The sequence below is a fragment of the Sander lucioperca genome, chromosome 23 (assembly GCF_008315115.2).
Source record: "Sander lucioperca isolate FBNREF2018 chromosome 23, SLUC_FBN_1.2, whole genome shotgun sequence".
NCBI lineage: Eukaryota > Metazoa > Chordata > Actinopteri > Perciformes > Percidae > Sander > Sander lucioperca.
Window position 1 is genome coordinate 5,162,758 of NC_050195.1, and position 19,873 is coordinate 5,182,630.

General features: G+C 44.3%; 3 protein-coding genes across 4 annotated transcripts in view; 2 read left to right on the forward strand and 1 right to left on the reverse strand.

Moving 5' to 3' along the window:
• Window positions 1-19,873, forward strand: part of LOC116057839 (protein NLRC3-like) — a 556,293-nt gene that overhangs the window by 420,720 nt on the left and 115,700 nt on the right. The gene's annotated exons all lie outside the window — the stretch shown is intronic.
• On the forward strand, window positions 807-11,704 carry nub1 (negative regulator of ubiquitin-like proteins 1). 2 transcript variants are annotated; one of them, XM_031310441.2, is made up of 16 exons: window positions 807-957; window positions 2,613-2,732; window positions 2,835-3,002; window positions 4,544-4,608; window positions 4,736-4,800; window positions 5,598-5,765; window positions 6,393-6,475; window positions 6,575-6,681; window positions 6,893-7,079; window positions 7,299-7,406; window positions 8,777-8,929; window positions 9,733-9,879; window positions 9,966-10,046; window positions 10,248-10,443; window positions 10,570-10,738; window positions 11,656-11,704. In XM_031310441.2, the coding sequence occupies exons 2-15, from the start codon at window positions 2,616-2,618 to the stop codon at window positions 10,710-10,712; spliced, it is 1,788 nt and encodes a 595-aa protein (XP_031166301.1). In that variant the 5' UTR covers window positions 807-957; window positions 2,613-2,615; the 3' UTR covers window positions 10,713-10,738; window positions 11,656-11,704. The 2 variants fall into 2 exon arrangements, with proteins under 2 accessions (XP_031166301.1, XP_031166302.1); XM_031310442.2 differs by lacking the exon at window positions 11,656-11,704 and adding an exon at window positions 10,781-10,834 and having other exon boundaries at window positions 10,570-10,740.
• Window positions 14,147-19,075, reverse strand: crygn2 (crystallin, gamma N2). Its single transcript, XM_031310445.2, has 5 exons — window positions 18,983-19,075; window positions 17,844-17,935; window positions 15,659-15,815; window positions 14,861-15,006; window positions 14,147-14,310 (listed from the first exon to the last, which is right to left on the reverse strand). Exons 1-5 carry the CDS (start codon window positions 19,001-19,003, stop codon window positions 14,175-14,177), a joined length of 552 nt encoding a protein of 183 aa, XP_031166305.1. The 5' UTR covers window positions 19,004-19,075; the 3' UTR covers window positions 14,147-14,174.

A 19,873-nucleotide genomic window follows, 5' to 3' on the forward strand; every position in this document is an offset into this window, starting at 1 on the left:
TACACACGTTTAACATCTGGCCCTGATTGGCCAGAAATTCAGAGAAAAAAGATCAGAAATGTCAAAATAAAGTAAAAATAAAACGTATTTTTCTGACTTCAAACTCAGAACTGAGACGTGTTTGTCCTGATCCTCTGCTGTAGATGTTTACGTTTATTTTCATATTTGATTTGATATAACTATGATCTCTGAGATGTGCTGTGATTTTGTTATTAAAGCTGCAGTTTGTTTATTATTCAGCCAATAAAACCACAGCAGTAAACTGTTGATTTCACTTTAATAAATAATCATTTCTTTATTGTAAATCAGTCAAAACAATAAACAAAACAAACAGTTTTCTGTCTCTTCCTAACTTTATTTTATTTTATATTCTTTAATATTGTAATTTAATATAGTTATTATTTTTTACTTTACTTTGGGTTTCCTTGTCTCTTCCTAACTTTACTTTTTATTTTACATTTTATTTTTGTCATGTTTTTTTTATTATTTTATTTTATTCATATTTTAAAATTTAATTTAATTTAATTTAATTTAATTTAATTTAATTTAATTTAATTTAATTTAATTTAATTTAATTTAATTTAATTTAATTTGCCTGGTCTCTTTCTAACTTCCCTTTCATAGGAAAACGCAATAGACCTTACTTTGACCCTTGTAGGGCGCCGTAGTAGACCAAAGATCGTCTATATTCGGGATGACGTGTTTCTCGGCTGTGACGTACCCGCCGAACTCTTCGCTTGACTTTACGTTACGTTATGTTACGTTACGTGAACTGGATCCTGGAACGCGCTCGGAGTGAGACCTCCTCTCTCTCTCTCTCTCTCGCGCACTGTCTTCACGTTCTCCTCAAACTACAAAAACAACATCATCTCGCTGAGGAAGTGGACGGTTAACGGGGAGATTTAACGGACATTTCCGACCGCGGAGCTCTTTGTCATCGTGTCCTCAAACATCCAGGTAACTGTCGGAAACATTTAACAGTTTAACATCGTCTCGCGGCGGATTTAAAGAGTAAAAAAAACGGTCGAAAGCGAGCCGTTTGAAAGCTAGCAGCTGCGTTGTTCGCTATTACTGCTTTACTGGCGCTAAATACTCCGTCTAACTTCTGTAATAACACGTTTACTTTCATGTCAGTAGCGTCTTTATACAGCCGTATTGTAGCTTTCTTTGTTTATTAGCATTTTAAGTGTTGACAGCTAACTCTCCAGCTAGGTTAATGTGTTTAAATGTCAGATATCTGTGCGTAATGTTCACGTGAAGGCCAGAAAAATATTAAATGACATTTTTAAAGTTTTCTTTCTGTCTTAACAACCTGTCAGAGCTGATGTGAATCCTCTAACTAATACGTTAGTTTCTGTTTCGGTGTATTAGAAGAAAGCACAGTTTTAAGTCACTGCTCCATCGTCACAAACACTGGATCCTACATTTCCCACAATGCAACTGGTCTCAGCTTTCGACTCTTTCTCAAATAACTTGAGTAGTTTCTCATAACAAACGTGATAAAACTCTCCCAGAGCCAGTGAAGACACATTATTCAACATGTTTATAATTATAAATCAACTTTCACATGTGGAATATGAATGTCACGCCTCATTGTATCTTTTGTAGTTCATTAATCTGTTCCCCGGAAACACTTTTATTTTGAAAAATGTGATCGTGTCAAAGAGCTCCTTTCAGCCTCAATCAAAACAAGAATCAGAGAGGAGGGTTGGTGACGTCTGGCAGCTTCTATAAGCTTTCATTTGGTTCAAATATAGAGTTAAAAATGTGGATTAAAACTGGATTAAAAAGTTCTGACAGACAACATTAACAAAGATGACCAAATGTAACGTTACCTTCAGTAAAACGCCTGTCTCTCTCTCTCTGTCTGACTGTCTCTCTCGCTCCCTCCCTCCCTCTCTCTCCCTCCCTCCCTGTATCTCCCTGGCCCTCTCTGTCTCTCTCCCTCCCTCCCTGTCTCTCCCTCTCTGTCTCTCTCTCTCCCTCCCTCCCTGTATCTCCCTGGCCCTCTCTGTCTCTCTCCCTCCCTCCCTGTCTCTCCCTCTCTCTCTCTCCGTCTCTCCCTCTCTCTCTCCGTCTCCCTCTCTGTCTCCCTCCCTCTCTCTCCCTCCCTCCCTGTCTCTCCCTCTCGGTCTCTCTCTCTCTGTCTCTCTCCCTCTCTCTCTCTGTCTCTGTCTCTCCCTCTCTGTCTCTCCCTCTCTGTCTCTCCCTCTCTGTCTCTCTCCCTCCCTCCCTGTCTCTCCCTCTCCCTCTCTGTCTCCCTCCCTCCCTCTCTCTCCCTCCCTCCCTGTCTCTCCCTCTCTGTGTCTCTCTCTCTCTGTCTCTCTCCCTCTCTCTCTCTCTCTCTCTCTCTCTCTCTCTCTCCCTCCCTCCCTGTCTCTCCCTCTCTGTGTCTCTCTCTCTCTGTCTCTCTCCCTCTCTCTCTCTCTCTCTCTGTCTCTCTCCCTCCCTCCCTGTCTCTCCCTCTCTGTCTCTCTCTCTCTGTCTCTCTCCCTCTCTCTCTCTGTCTCTCTGTCTCTCTCCCTCTCCCTCTCTGTCTCTCTCCCTCCCTCTCTATCTCTCTCCCTCTCTGTCTCTCTCCCCTCCTCTTTCTCCTCTGTTGTATTTAGCAGACGATGGCGGAGCAGAACATGGAGGCCAAGCTGAAGTCGTGGCTGAAACAGGAGAAGATCCAGCTGTGGAATCCTCCGTACACCGACGAGGACAACGTGCCGGGACAGCAGCACCTGCAGGTCCGAGCTCCTACCACTCGTCTGTTATTCCTCACACAAACTAACGGCGTCCCTAACCTTGTGTGTGTGTGTGTGTGTGTTTGTTGTTGTTGTGGTGGTCAGGATCTGGCAGAGCGCTACGCCCCTCTGCTGTGTCTCCCGCTGGCGGAGGTGGTCGGCGCTCTGGACGCCATCAGGCTGCAGGCGGTGAACCGAGGGAAGGGAAACAAAACCTTCAGAGAGACTAACGTGGCCACGCTGGAGCTGCTGCTGCCCAGAGACAGCAAGAAGGTGGAGACACAGAGACATAGCAGGGACAGACACAGAGATAGATAGATAGCTTTATTTGTATAGCGCCTTTCATACATCGATTGCAGCTCAAAGCGCTTTACATCCAAAACATTCAACACAACTCTCGCAGGAGCACATTTAAAGCACGCAAACAGTATATTTGCACTGTTGCACTGGTATTTTGCTTATTAGTTGACTGAATAATAATAATAATCACATACATAACATAACATAGCAGGGACAGATACAGCATGACATGAGGAGAGGAGAGGGGGGAAAAAAACAACTCCCAGACTATCCTCATAAAGATAAGAACAGTGTGGGAACAGGAAAAAAACACCTCAGCACATAGCACACAAGCAGTACATTTGCACTGCTGAACATAACATAACATAAATGTACAGTTGCACATTTAGCGGCGAAGGCGTGGACTCGGGGGAGGGTAGGTTGGGGAGTTTGGCCTGCTGAGAAACGCACAGCCCGGCAGTCCCACTAGTGTCCCAGTCCGCAGAATGTTATAGCGATAACACAGCACGTTGCCGTGGTGACACAGCACGTTGCCGTGGTGACACCCTTGAACAGTCCAGAGCCGATACGACAATCAGCAGGCAGTGGGGAAGACGGGGGAGGAACCAAGAGCGTCTCGCTTGCAGAGCCCCAACAGGGTGACTGTTTGTTCCAAGAAACGGCCTTGGCAAGGCTGTTCAGGATAAGGGAGCCGAAAGATAAAATGTGTTTTGTCTACACGAATGGCTGCTCTAATTTAAACATTCATTCTATTGTCCAACTGTACAATTGTTCAACTGGTCAATTTTAGTTTCCAAATCCATGACCTTCCTCATGATGGTATCCAAGCCGCGGGTCATTACCATGTTGGTTTCCATCACGCGATTAATAGTTCCAGTTTGCAAACTGATCGCTTTTCTGACAGCTTCAGTCAGGCCAGGCAGCTTCCTTTGGACAGTTACCAAAGTCTTTCCAATTCTTCGATAAACCAGAGCGAAGCATCCTCCAATCAGCAACATTCCAGTTATCAGGGATCCAAATAGGTAGATATCCTCAACGTCCTCCACGGAAAGAGCAGAGAGACACACGACACGCCGTTTCTCCCAGCCGTCCATCGTATACCCCGCAGCAAACGTCCCGTCAGGACATGCTGGCTCACCCGAACCAGTGCTCCTCCTCGAGAATACAGTGACAATTGCGTTGAGAGACCAGTTAATCAATTCCATGATTTTTAGGTATTTGTAGAGCCTTGCAGGGAGAGTCTCTAAAAAGTTAACAGTAGACAACACAAGACAAGATAGCAGGGTAGGCCTGGGAGGGAGAGGGAGAAAAAGCGACCGCCTTCGCTGAGAGCTGGAAAGGAGACACAACAGGGGGAGACACAGAGACATTACTGGGACAGACACAACAGGGGGAGACACAGAGACACAACAGGGGGAGACAGATATAATCTGTGTAGCTGCTGCCCCCGTCCACAGCAGGACTGTCCCTTTAAAACATGAAACTACCAGAAATGACTTGTTTTTCTTTCTCAGGATCCAAAGAGTAAAAACCTGTTGGAGACCAGGCTGGATGTGGGGGTTCAGGAGGTAGTGGACAGGTACACACACACACACACACACACACACACACACACACACACACACACACACACACACACACACACACAGATCATGTGTGTTGATGTTGTTCTTCATGTGTTGGATGTGTTTGGTCCTGTGCTGTAGGATCGGAGAGGAGTACGGCCTCAAATACATCAAACTGATCCTCAACGGGAAAACTCTGTCAGTGGGTGAGTTCAGACGCTGTAACACACACAAAGACAGGTTCCTCTGTTATCTGTCCACTAAAAGTTCTGTTGTTACCGCTGACAGGCTCAGATTATTATTCTAAGTGTCTGATGACATTATGAAAGGATCCCTACAGAGATAGACCTTTTAGTTAAAGAGTAAGATCCTTTTAGTTTAACATGAAACAGCCCCGAAATCACCATCACCAAACCCACCAGACTCCATGTAGATAATCAGTACTTTTAGCGTGTATAGAGCCAGCATATTTCCACCAGACTCCATGTAAATAATCAGTACTTTTAGCGTGTATAGAGCCAGCATATTTCCACCAGACTCCATGTAAATAATCAGGACTTTTAGCGTGTATAGAGCCAGCATATTTCCACCAGACTCCATGTAAATAATCAGGACTTTTAGCGTGTATAGAGCCAGCATATCTCCACATGTAAATGGGTGAATTAAGGGATTATTTCAACCAAACCAGAGTGGTGATTGTTGGAACAGTGGAAAGATGAACCAAGACGGCTTTTGGTAGTTTGATTTAGTTTCTGTCCACTTTGAATGAAGTGTGTTTTACGATGATAAAAGTACTGATTATTTACATGGAGTCTGGTGGGTTTGATGATGGTGATTTTGGGGCTGTTTCATGTTAAACTAAAAGGATTTTACTCGTTAACTAAAAGGTCTATCTGTGTGTGTGTGTGTGTGTGTGTGTGTGTGTGTGTGTGTGTGTGTGTGTGTGTGTGTGTGTGTGTGTGTGTGTGTGTGTGTGTGTGTGTGTGTGTGTGTGTGTGTTCAGACCAGCGTCTGGATGAGCAGGGCGTGAAGAACCACAGTAAGATGATGGTTCTGAAGGTCAGCGACACTGAGTTGAAGCAACAGCTGAGCGAGGAAGAGGAGAAGACGAAGAACCAGAACGAGAGCATCCAGAGGACGCAGAAAGGTTTCCAGATCCTGTCAGAGAGAGGTAGCCTGACAAGCCAGACCCACATCCAGATGTTGGGTCTGGGAACTCACCATTGGCAGGGCTCAATCTGAGGGGCGGGATAAACGGTTGCCTTTCAAATTCCCTCTGCACTCATAACCAACCAGAGCAACGCTAGTTGATAGATTCAACTTTTGCCGTATCTGGTCGGCAAAACTCCAAACACATCTTCCTTTTTTAAGAATGTCTTACAGAGTCGCGGCCGAAGCTGATTCCAAAGACCGCTGTTCGCCAGCAGCAGCCATCTTCTTTGTTTTCAAGTAGCAGGGAATTCACGTGGAACCGTCGCAACTCTGCCGTCATTATGTTAAGCCCGCCCCCTGACTCTATACATGATGCGATTGGCCTGATCAGAATTTGGGTTTTCTAGCTCGCAAGCCAACAGAGAGTTGCTTGACTGACCCTGGCTGCAAATTACATTTGCTGCCTCTAGGGCGGTCTAGATTTCTAGGCTATGAGAGAGGTGCTGTCAACAACATATTTCATAAACATTATTTATGGATCATGTTTTAAAAACAACAAATGTTGATGGAGGGATAAACTTAGAATGAATGTTAATCCAACTGTGTGAATGTGTGAGGACTCATGGTGTCTCTGTGTGTTTGTCAGACGGCAGTGAAGACACGTCTCCTTTTCTGGAGATCGCCGACCAGAGAGGAAACCCACTGAAGATCCCGCACGAGGAGAAGAAGGTACACACACACACACACACACACCACACACACCATCCACCTGGTATATTTGAGGAAAGAAACAGAGTCAATAAAGTGTGTGTGTGTGTGTGTGTTCAGGCTCTGATCCTGGCGATGGGTCTCCATGAGAAAGGTCGCTCTCTGATGAAGAAGAAGCAGTTTGACAACGCTCTGTGTCACCTGCTGCAGGCCGACCAGCAGTTCAGGTGCTGACCTCACACGCTGACATCACACGCTGACATCACACGCTGACATCACACGCTGACATCACACCTTCACACAAAACCTTCACACCTTCAAAACAACAACAAAATCAATCCTTCATTCTGAGCGAGATGTGAAGATGTGTATCTCTAAACGCTGTGTGTGTGTGTGTGTGTGTGTGTGTGTGTGTGTGTGTGTGTGTGTGTTGTGCAGTAAGTGCGGCTCAGCGCTGCTCAGCTCGGTGGATAACTTTGCCGTCCTGCAGCTGGACATCGTGTGGTGCTACCGCGCCCTGGAGGCTCTGTCCTGTCTGGAGGACGGCAAGAGCCGCCTGCAGAGAGCCGAGGACTGCTTCCTGCAGTGTTACGGCGAGCAGCAGCAGCGGCTGCTCATGATCAAGGTGAGACAACGCCAACGCACGCACGCCGGCCGCCGGGATTACACGGAACTGAAACACAAAGGAGCACAGGGAAGATTAAGATCATGTTTCATCGTGATCTTTAAACCTCTGGGACAGAGTCCAGTATACTATCATTACACGTGGTTCATTATTAACTGTGTGTGTGTGTGTGTGTGTGTGTGTGTGTGTGTGTGTGTGTGTGTGTGTGTGTGTTTCCAGGGTAACACAGGCAGAGAGGAGGTGCTGTTCCTGCGGCTGTACCTCCTCCAGAGTCTCCTCTCCTACATTGAAGGAAACGATGCTCAGGCTCGACACCAGCTGTCCAAAGTAACTATCAGCTGATTGTTAACCTTAAATACTGTCTGAGTCACGGTAGATGGATCTACAGAGCTACAGACTCTGAGGGCCAGATGTACTAACGCTTTTGCGCCCACTTCAGGCGTATTTGTTTCGCAACATGCGCGTAAAAGCATGGCGAGGTACGTACAAACAGGCCGCACTGAGGTAAAAGCTCAGACTGCCTGTCGCGGGAACTGAAAATGGCAAATTGCGCTTTTCTGTGTCATGCATATGCATTCATGGGAGGGTGAAGGGAAAGTGGGAGTTTCCCATAAAGAGATGGGAAGGGAAGCGTAAAGTGCACCTAATTATGTATTCCGTGGTATGTACAAAAAACGCCCGTGAAAGTACGCATTACATTATTTCATTACATGTCATTTAGCTGACACTTTTATCCAAAGTGACTTACAATGTCTATATATGTCAGAGGTCACACACCTCTGGAGCAACTAGGGGTTAAGTGCCTTGCTCAGGGACACATTGGTTGATGTATTGCAGTGGGAATTGAACCCAGATCTCCCACACCAAAGGCATGTGTCATATCCACTGCTCCATCACCACCCCACGCCTCTGTTTTGTGGTGAAAATTCTCCGCCTCTTAAAAGCAGGTGTAAACCAGGAAGCAGGTTTCCTGGCATATGCCTCCTGGTGAAATGGCGGCAGTAATCCGAGCAAGACGGAGACATATGTCAAGGAGACGAGCTGCCACAAGGATCACACTTTTTCAGTTGAGTGAACACAAAATCATTAAGCGTTACAGATTAAGCAGCCGTGCAATATTACAGTTACTGGAAGAAATCAAAGTTGACATCATATCTCCGACTCAGCGTTCACGTTCCAGTCCAGCAGCTGTTAAACTCCTCGTTACGTATCATAGCACCAGTACTTACCGCTTTGCTACAGCGCACTAGTCAACACATACATTTCCCCACTAATGCCAAAATAACACGCATCAAGCAGGATTTCTTTGACTTGGTGGCTGATCCATGATAGAGAGAGAAGGAGGCCCATTCAATTACGCTTTGAAATGCACCAATTCACGGTATAGTGGGCGGAGAAAGGTGCTGATTATCCAATGAACTGCAGGTTTGGTAAATACGACGTAAGCTGAAGTATCACAGTGTGTGCTTTCTGCGGGTTGGCCATGGCGCTGATAACGCTCCGTTTGCAAATGTCCGTACATCTGGCCCTGAGTCTTTTTAATCATTTCTTCTGTCTCACCTGTCGTCCTTTGGCTCTGCAAAAACAGACCGACCAAAAACACCGTCGTGTGTGTTAGGTGGAATCTGTGTACATACAAACCACAACCTTATACAGTCAGACAGTACAGGGTGTGTGTGTGTGTCTCTCTCTCTCAGGTGGAGTCTCTGTACAGCCGCCTGTGTCTGGACTCTGAGAAGATGTCCCAGCTGATGGTTCTCGGGTTCACCGAGAGAGAAGCTCGACTCGGCCTCCGAGCCTGTCAGGGAGACCTGGAGGAGGCAGCCATCCACATCAGTAACCAGAGACAGGTAACACACACACACACACACACAGACACACACACACACACACACACACACAGAGACACACACACACACACACACACACACACACACACACACACACACACACACACACACAGACACACACACACACACACACACACACACACACACACACACACACACACACACACACACACACACAGAGAGACACACACACACACACACACACACACACACACAGACACAGACACACACACACACACACACACACACACACACACAGAGAGACACACACACACACAGAGACACACACACACACACACACACACACACACACACACACACACACACAGACACACACACACACACACACACACACACACACACACACATACACAGAGACACACACACACAGACACACACACACACACACACACACACACACACAGACACACACACACACACACACACACACACACACACACACACACACATACATACAGACACACACAGACAGACACACACACACATACACAGAGACACACACACATACATACAGACACACACAGACAGACACACACACACACACTCATGGAGTGTAACTTCAGCAGCAGTCTTTACTGTCATTATGAATTAAAATAAGTTTTCTTTTTACTTTCTTTAATCACGTATTTTAAATCAAACGATTTCTGTTCAACGTTCACTACAATTTTCTTTTAACACAGTTGGCACAAAAGGCTCCCGTACACAAAATAAATAAATATCCATAGAGCGTCTGTTGTGTTTGTGTTAGTATTTTGAAGCCACCAGTGTTGTGTTGCTACCAGGAGCGAGAGGAGCTGAAGCAGAGAGAGAGGCAGAAGAGGAGCAGACGGATGGAGGTGATCTCTACGCTCACAGAGCTCGGATTCTCCCGCAGAGACGCCGCCAGAGCTCTGCAGCTCGCTGACGGAGACGTGGACAAAGCTTACGCAGTCAGTGTCTGTCTGTCTGTCTGTCTGTTGTAATATTTGAAGGATTGAAGGTTGAGGAGAGAGCTGAACTTGTTCTGTGTGTTCAGATCCTGCTGGACTCAAGTCAGGCTGCTCAGGCAACCAATAACAACACAGAGGGAGCAGTCAGTCCAGAGAAGGTGGACCAGGTACCTGTCTGTCTGTCTGTCTGTCTGTCTGTCCGTCCATCCAGAGAAGGTGGACCAGGTAGCTATCTGTCTGCCTGCCTGTCTGTCTGTCTGTCCAGAGAAGGTGGAGCAGGTACCTGTCTGTCTGTCTGCCTGTCTAATGTTTACAAGCTCTTCCTGAAAGCGTGAGCCAATCAAACGTCAGCCTGTGTGTCTGTGCAGCTGCTGTATCTGGGCTTTGAGAGGGACGTCTCTGAAGCAGCCTTGAGACTGACGGCCGGAGACGTCCAATCAGCGACTCAGCTGCTGCTGGACAACCAGGGCGTCCTATCCCCAGAGCTGCTGTCTGAGTCCCCGCCCTCCACCTCGTCCTCGCCGTCCTCTGAGGAGCCCAGCACCTCCTCCTCCACATCCACAGGTACCACCCTCACTTCCTGTCTGGATCCCAGCCTCCTCAGACTCATCTATGAGTGGATTCATGACACACATTAGTAATTAGTATTAATGATGAATAATTAATGATTATTAATTGTGTTGTTGTCAGAGGACAACGAGCTGGTCAACGAGGTGTTGGAGGACATTTCCCGCCATGAGGAAGATTACCTGGACCTGACGCTGGAGGAGGAGAGTCAGCTGATCCAGACCATGAAGACGTACCTGAGCAGAGGACACACACACACTGTGTGACACGCACACACACACACACACACTGTGTGGCATGCATGCACACACGCACACACGCACACACACACACACACACACACACACACACACACACTGTGTGACACACACACTGTGTGACACGCACACACACACACACACACACACACTGTGTGACACGCACACACACACACACGCACGCATGCACGCACACACACACATACACACATATACTGTGTGACACACACGCACACAGAGATACACACACGCACTACACACACACACCCTGTGTGACACGCACGCATGCACACACACAGACACACACACACACACACTGTGTGACACACACACACACACAGTTATCCGTTTAAAACGGTGCTGGTGATATTTTTCATGGTAAACGTCAAAGTGCCAACAGCTGCAGAAATAATGACGTCTTCTTTTCATCACAGACTTTATTTAAGTTCATTAATCAGCAATAATTCAGTCAGAGATTAAAGAAAGAATGTTTGATTAGATTCTTAAAGAGTTTTTGTGTTGGCAGCACTTTCCCCTTTAATTATTATTATGATTCTTCCTCTGAACGGAGGAAGATTATTTTCTAAATGAAATCATTGGTTGTTTATTTGGGAGAAACCAAAGAAATGTTTAACATGTTTAAAAAGCTGCTCAAAGTGATTCGATTTTTTTATTGTTCTGACGGCAAGAAGCAAAGTTTGGTGTTTGTGTTTTTCATTTGAAATTAATTTGATGTTCATGTTGAGTTGGTGTCTCATGTTGACAATAAAGAAAATCAAGGTTGGTTGTCTGTCTTCACGGCTTTTAGTTGCTTTTGTTTTGAGGGTTTTTTCTCGACATTTTTGTCGCGTTTTGAGGTTTTTATTTTTGAGTTTCTTTCTGACAATTTTCGACATTTTTGTCGTCTTTTGACCTGGAGGAGGCAGCCATCCACATCAGTAACCAGAGACAGGTAACACACACACACACACACACACACACACACACACACACACACACACACACACACAGACAGAGACACACAGACACACACATACAGACACACACACACACACATACAGACACAGACGCACACAGACAGACACACACACATACAGACAGACGCACACAGAGACACACACACACTCATGGAGTAACTTCAGCAGCAGTCTTTACTGTCATTATGAATTAAAATAAGTTTTCTTTTACTTTCTTTAATCACGTATTTTAAATCAAACAATTTCTGTTCAACGTTCACTACAATTTTCTTTTAACACAGTTGGCACAAAAGGCTCCCCTACACTAAATAAATAAATATCCATAGAGCGTCTGTTCTTTTAGTGTTTTTCCCAGCATTTTTCACCTTGTGACATTTTTTCATTTTGGAGTTATTTTTTGAAAAAAAAGATCTTTATTTTTGTCCCTTTTTTTGACAGTTTTCTCGAAATTTTTTGTCGCCTTTTGACGTTTTTATTTTCCTATTTTTCTGACAATTTTCGCCATTTTTGTCTCCTTTTTTTCTACATTTTTGGCGCTTTTGACATTTTTATGGTGTTATTTTTTTGACAATTTTTTCAATGTATTTGTCTCTATTTTTAATCCATGCAGTCCCGGGACCTCTTTAGACAGTTGGAGATCTCAAACCCCCATTTTTCCCTTAAAAATATTTTCTGGTTTGTCCCCTTTTAATAATAGTGATAATTTCTATTTAAATGAACAAAAACGACTCAAAATAACTCCAGAGATACAAAACAATCACACAATGACCACGAGGGGGCGCAATATGGCAACACATAGACATTAAACGAACAGACACAAAGAAAAGAAACATGACTTATTATTCTAAGTGTCTGACAACATTATGGGATGGATCCCTACAGAGATAGACCTTTTAGTTAACGAGTAAGATCCTTTTATTTTAACATGAAACAGCCCTGAAATCACCATCACCAAACTACACCAGACTCCATGTAAATAATCAGTACTTTTATCATCGTAAAACACACTTCATTCAAAGTGGACAGAAACTAAATCAAACTACCAAAAGCCGTCTTGGTTCATCTTTCCACTGTTCCAACAATCACCACTCTGGTTTGGTTGAAATAAACCCTTAATTCACCCATTTACATGTGGAGATATGCTGGCTTTATACACGCTAAAAGTAGTGATTATTTACATGGAGTCTGGTGGAGATATGCTGGCTCTATACATGCTAAAAGTAGTGATTATTTACATGGAGTCTGGTGGAAATATGCTGGCTCTATACACGCTAAAAGTCCTGATTATTTACATGGAGTCTGGTGGAGATATGCTGGCTCTATACACGCTAAAAGTCCTGATTATTTACATGGAGTCTGGTGGAAATATGCTGGCTCTATACACGCTAAAAGTCCTGATTATTTACATGGAGTCTGGTGGAAATATGCTGGCTCTATACACGCTAAAAGTCCTGATTATTTACATGGAGTCTGGTGGAAATATGCTGGCTCTATACACGCTAAAAGTCCTGATTATTTACATGGAGTCTGGTGGAGTGTTGGGAGAAAAACCATATGTCTGTAACCTTTGTAATTTCAGTTATAGCAGCGAGTCACTGCAGTAAGTTTAGATATTTAAATATACGCAGCCTTGCCAACACGTAGAAATAATAAGATAATAAGTTTATTTGATTTAGCACCTTTTACAGACAAAGTCACAAAGTGCTTCACTTGATAAAATGTGTGTGTTACTGTGTGTGTGTGTGTGTGTGTGTGTGTGTGTGTGTGTGTGTGTGTACTAATGTATTAGTTGGGGGGTTAAAATAAAATATGTCGATAACAGCTTCACAATTTCAATTTCAATAACTTTCCGATTAATCATCCAGCTCTAGGACGAATTAAAGAAACTGGGATTTTTCAGAAGTCTTTTTTTTGTTTTTTTCCAACTATTTCTTCCATGTTTTTATAACTTTTTCAAGATTTTTTTTGGGCACATTTTTTCAAAGATTTGTTGTTGAAGTTTTTTTTTTATCATTTTTTTCTGACATTTTTTTCTATTTTTTTGTCATTTTTTCTTATGTTTATGTAAATTGCTTTCAGGCAATTTTTTTTAATGTTTGTCGAATTTTTTTTCCACACATATTTTAAATGTTTCTGTTGATTTTATCCCTGTATTTTTTAAGCTTTTTCTGACATTTTTGTCACTTTCTGCTCTCACTCTGGCTGTTTGTTGCCTTTTGGCGTTTTTGCAGCTTTTTGTCACTTCTTTCAACGTTTTTGTCTCTTTTTTTGGGACAATTTTTCTGATGTTTTTGTCTCTTATTTAAATCCATGTAGACATGTCCCCCCCCCTCCCGAGACAGTTGATCTCAACCCCCCCGATGTTGCGTCCTTGTATTGAGTCGACACAAAACAACACATAGACAAAGTGTTTGATAAAAAACCAGTTGTCTTCTCTGATTGGTTTATTTATTGTACATGATTACAGTGTTGGGGGAGGGGGGGGGGGCGGGGTTTAGAAGTAGTTGACGACCCTGCGGATGGACTGGATGTTGGGGTTCTGGGCCTGCCACTCGTTATGGCTGCAGTAGTTGCCACGCTCAACGATGTACATACGACCACGGAAGTTAGGCTCCTCGTACATCACCCAGCTGCACACGCAGAGAACACACATTAGCAACAACAACAAACATATATATATATATATATATATATATATATATATATATATATATATATATATATATATACTTTACTGTCATCAAACATATTCACTTTACTATCAGGTAGGATTCACAGATCAGAGCATCAAACCATCAACTGTTTAAAGAACCTAAATGATGTATTTAGAGTGGTGTGTGTGTGTGTGTGTATGTGTGTCTCTGTGTGTGTGTTCTTGTTTAACTACATTCGTGGGGTCTAAAACCGGGAGTCCAGTATACTTGTGGGGTCCCGACAGCCTTGTGGGGTCCAAAATGCTGGACCCCACAAGGTTAAAGGTGTGTTTGAGGGTTAAGACTTGGTTTTAGGATTAGGGTTAGAATTAGGTTATGGTTAGGGTGAGGGTAAGGGTTAAGGTTAGGTATTTAGTGGTGATGGTTAAGGTTAGGGTAAGGGGCTAGGGAATGCATTATGTCAGTGATGGGTCCCCACAAAGATAGTGTGTGTGTGTGTGTGTCTCTGTGTGTGTGTTAGACTCACGCTCCGTCTCCGTAGACCCTGACTGAGTTGATGCAGCTCTTGGAGAAGCCGCGGCTCTGCAGGAAGGGACAGTCGTCGCAGATATCCACACACTGACCTGAGAAGTTACAGGCCTCGAACAGCTCGATGCGGTAGTGCTCTCCATGCTGAAACACACACACACACACACACACACACACACACACACACACACACAGACACACACACACACACAGACACACACAGACACACAAATTAAACTTTGTCGTGTAACAGAACTGTGTCAACGTTCTATCAGAATATCTGTGTAAACACATAAAATAAATGATTATTTTGATCATTTCAGTTCATTGAATGGTGTCAAACTAAAGTGTAACTTCTGACCTTTCTAACAGAATATAATTCTAACTGTTTATTTGATTAGCATCACTTCCTCTCCATTTAAACAGGGTTTTCACGTATTGGACAGGGTGTTTAGGAGTGAATCCCTCCACAAAATGTGACGTTTTTCAATTAAAAAATGCAGTTCCACATCATTTTGGACCGTTATTATTACCATATCTGTCTAAAACGCTGGAAAAAGCTAGAGCAGATAAATAAATAACACTCAAAGAGGCTAAAGAAGTCTACTGGGACCGACTCCAATCATTAGATCTGAGAGTCTAAGTCTTTTAGTTTCATTGTCTTGGCTTCATAACAGGGAAACCCTGTCTTTAAATATGAGATGTGTAACCCTGTATGTGTGTGTATATATATATATATATATGTATATATATATATATATATATATATATACAGTATAACCCTGTGTGTGTTTACCATGCGGATGGGCTTGCAGGATCCCATGTGGTCGTTGTGGGAGTTCCACCTCTGGAACTCGGGGTACTCGCCGTGCTCCAGGATGTACTGCTGGCCCTTAAAGTCGGGGTGGTCGTAGCAGATCCAGGCTCCGCTCTCCACACGGATAGAGTTCACCCTGAAAACACACACCCAGAGACCGTTAGGGGGTCCCAACACAGCAGGGGGCTTTGAGACACACCCAGAGACCGTTAGGGGGTCCCAACACAGCAGGGGGCTTTGAGACACACCCAGAGACCGTTAGGGGGTCTCAACACAGCAGGGGGCTTTAAGACACACATCCAGAGACCGTTAGGGGGTCCCAACACAGCAGGGGGCTTTGAGACACACCCAGAGACCGTTAGGGGGTCCCAACACAGCAGGGGGCTTTGAGACACACACCCAGAGACCGTTAGGGGGTCCCAACACAGCAGGGGGCTTTGAGACACACCCAGAGACCGTTAGGGGGTCTCAACACAGCAGGGGGCTTTAAGACACACACCCAGAGACCGTTAGGGGGTCCCAACACAGCAGGGGGCTTTGAGACACACCCAGAGACCGTTAGGGGGTCCCAACACAGCAGGGGGCTTTGAGACACACACCCAGAGACCGTTAGGGGGTCCCAACACAGCAGGGGGCTTTGAGACACACCCAGAGACCGTTAGGGGGTCCCAACACAGCAGGGGGCTTTAGTTATCATCCACCTGTCCAAACTCCAACATCAACGTTTCAGCTTTAGCGCCAAATTCTCTCTTCACACGTCGCTCTGGGACAGATTTGGGCGTCACGTTACAGAAAGCTGAGTTTGTTGTGAACATTTTGATATTTAACTTTAAAAGGTGAATTTATGAAGCTGTGTAGAGACAGAAGCAGCCGATCCAGAGGGAAATACTACAGACGTTTACTGCCACAGGGCGGTCACCTCACGGTGCAGATCCACCTGGCCGTGGGACGCTTCTGTCGCGCTGCACTCCACTTTATTACTATGGGTGACGTCAAGCGACCATCAACGCGCCCGCAAAGCATCCTGGGAAGGCGATGCCCATCTTTATGCAAATTAATCCGTTGAACGCTACGCGACTATCCAGTAGAAGTAGACGGAAATCTTTTAAACTGACCTTTGTTGATCTGAAATGAAGACAGATTCAGCAACTGCACGGCCTATTTCTCTCTTCAAATGTTTTCAGAAACACGTTTCGGTGAACTATTTTAGTCCAATATGAGATCGTATTCCGAACGAGCCGCAATTATTGCTTTGGAAATTCAGGAGTTGCCAGACCCACGTGACACGTTCGTCCAATCAGCTGCCACGCTGTCAGGGGCGTGGAGCATCAACCATGATAAGAGAACGCCCATCAATGAGGGGAGGCGTCACGACACCACGCCTTAGTCCTGTCGCAATAATGGATCTGCACCGTTACGTGGAACCTGCCTCGGTGATTGGTGCATCCACACACACACACACACACACACACACACACACACACACACACACACACACACACACACACGCGCACACACACACACACACACACACACACACACACACACACACACACATATTAAACATGAATAAAAATAAGCAATACATACAGAACCAGAGATACAGATACATATGGATAAAGGAGGCTGAACGGGTTATATAGTATATGGTATATATAGTATATAGTATATATAGTGTATAGTATATATAGTATATGGTATATATAGTATATAGTATATATAGTGTAAAGTATATATAGTGTATAGTATATATAGTATATGGTATATATAGTATATAGTATATATAGTGTATAGTATGTGTAATGGAAGATATATATATATATATATATATATATATATATAATATAATGATAAAACCAAGAGGACAAAAGACGCAAAACATAGCAGAGAGAAGATGAATAAAATGATGCTAATAAAAAGGTTGAAAGCTATAAAATTAATAAGTAGAATAAACTAAATAAAGAGACATCACATGAAAGCAAGTCTATAAAAATGAGTTTTAAAAAGTGATTTGAAGGAGTTTACAGACTGGAGCAAGAGAACTAGAGTCAGCTACAGCTTGACTTCCTTCCCGAGGGAAGAGGTGTGTGTTTGTGTGTGTGTGTGTGTGTGTGTGTGTGTGTGTGTGTGTGTGTGTGTGTGTGTGTGTGTGTGTGTGTGTCACCTGTTCATGAAGCCGCGGTCCTGGAAGTTATCACAGTCTCCTCGCACCTCCAGCTTCCTGCCGGTGAAACATTTTCCCTCGTAGAAGGTGATCTGGAACAAAGAAACACACACGGTGATCAATCTGATTCAGCTTTCATCCTGCTGCTCACACTGTGTGTGTGTGTGTGTGTGTGTGTGTGTGTGTGTGTCTGTGTGTGTGTGTGTCTGACTCTGGGTGTGTATGTCCATGTGTGTCTATGTGAGTGTGTGTATGTGAGTGTGTGTCTGTGTGTGTGAGTGAGAGTGTGTCTGTGTCTCTGTGTGTGTGTCCATGTGTGTCCGTGTGTGTCTCTGTTTGTTTGTGTGTGTTTGTGTGTGTGTGTGTGTGTGTGTGATGCAACATAAATGTCGAAATTTATGAATGATGTGTCTGATCCGACTGTAATAATTTCAACTTTTTCCCTGAATTAATTATTAAGTTCTAACAGAATGTGACAGTTGTCCAGCAACTCGACTGCTATTGGCTCAAACCTCAGAGGGCGGGACATCTCCGTCCTCTCTGCTGTATCATTAGATCTCCCGTATCCAGACTTAACTGTAGGTTCCCGTTCCTGTTCCCAGTTACTTGGAAGATCAACTCACTGGCTTTTGTGTCAAATTAATTTAAATATTTATAAATATTAAAATAAAGCAGGAAGCTGGAAACTGAATCTATGTTCTGCAGCTGGTTACGTCCCAGTTTAGCAGCAGGATTTTAACACCTGAACCAGACTTTAAATAATAATTTATCTGTAGAAGAGAAACATATACAAGATGCAACTTTTCTCTAACACAAGACGCTGTCATCCTGAAATTAAAAATGTATAAATAAACGGAATATTTTCCCTCAGAACTAGCACAGAAAGAACTTCACACCAAACTCCATTTAAAAACTAAGCAATTTAAACGCAGGTGACGCTAAGAAGAGAAACGCAAAACCTTTTGACATGAATTTGAATTAAATTTTGGAATTAATGTCTACTTGTGTGTACGTGTGTGTGTGTGTGTGTGTGTGTGTGTGTGTGTGTGTGTGTTCCCAGTGTGTGTGTGTGTGTCCACCGAGCAGCTGAACCTCCAGATTTAAGCCTGTGTTTCTGCTGCTGCCCCCCTGTTACTCACCTTTCCAGAGTACTGCGACATCTTTGCCCACTGACTGTTTTCCAACCTGGCCCACAACCACACACACAGTGTAACAGAGAAAAAGTTGGACAGCCCAATTTATACGGAGCGAGGGGCGAGGTCCCGGCCCACGGGACAAAAGATCAGCTTTAACACTTTCTGCTGCCTCGACGCTTTCCCTTCATCCTGACACGTCTGCTGATTCTGCTCTGTGTGTGTGTGTGTGTGTGTGTGTGTGTGTGTGTCTCTGTGTCTCTGTGTGTGTGTGTGTGTGTGTGTGTGTGTGTGAGTGTCTGTGTGTGTGTGTCTCTGTGTGAGTGTGTGTGTGTCTATGTGTGTGTGTGTGTGTGTGTCTATGTGTGTGTGTGTGTGTGTGTGTGAGTGTGTGTGTCTGTGTGTGTATGTGTGTGTGTGAGTGTGTGTGTCTGTGTGTGAGAGTGTGTGTGTGTGAGTGTGTGTCTCTGTGTGTGTGTGATTGTGTGTGTGTGTGTGTGTGAGTGTGTGTCTGTGTGTCTCTCTGTGTGAGTGTGTGGGTCTGTGTGTGTGTGTGTGTGTGTGTGTGTGTGTGTGTCTGTGTGTGAGAGTGTGTGTGTGTGTCTGTGTGTGTGTGAGAGAGAGTGTGTGTGTGTGTGTGTGTGTGTGTGTGCGTGCGCGTGCGTGCACGTGTGTGTGTCTGTGTGTGTGTGTGTGTGTGTGTGTGTGTGTGTGTTTTGTCTCAATAGAAAGTGCTTGTCCTGAGCTTTGCAGATTCCACGTTTCTATAGAGACAGAGAGACAGTGAAAGGATGAAATACAGAACTCATATACTGTCAGTGATTCTATATATTCACACACAACATCCCATAATATTTCATACAGTGTCTGACAGTTACAGCGGAGAAAAACATCTAA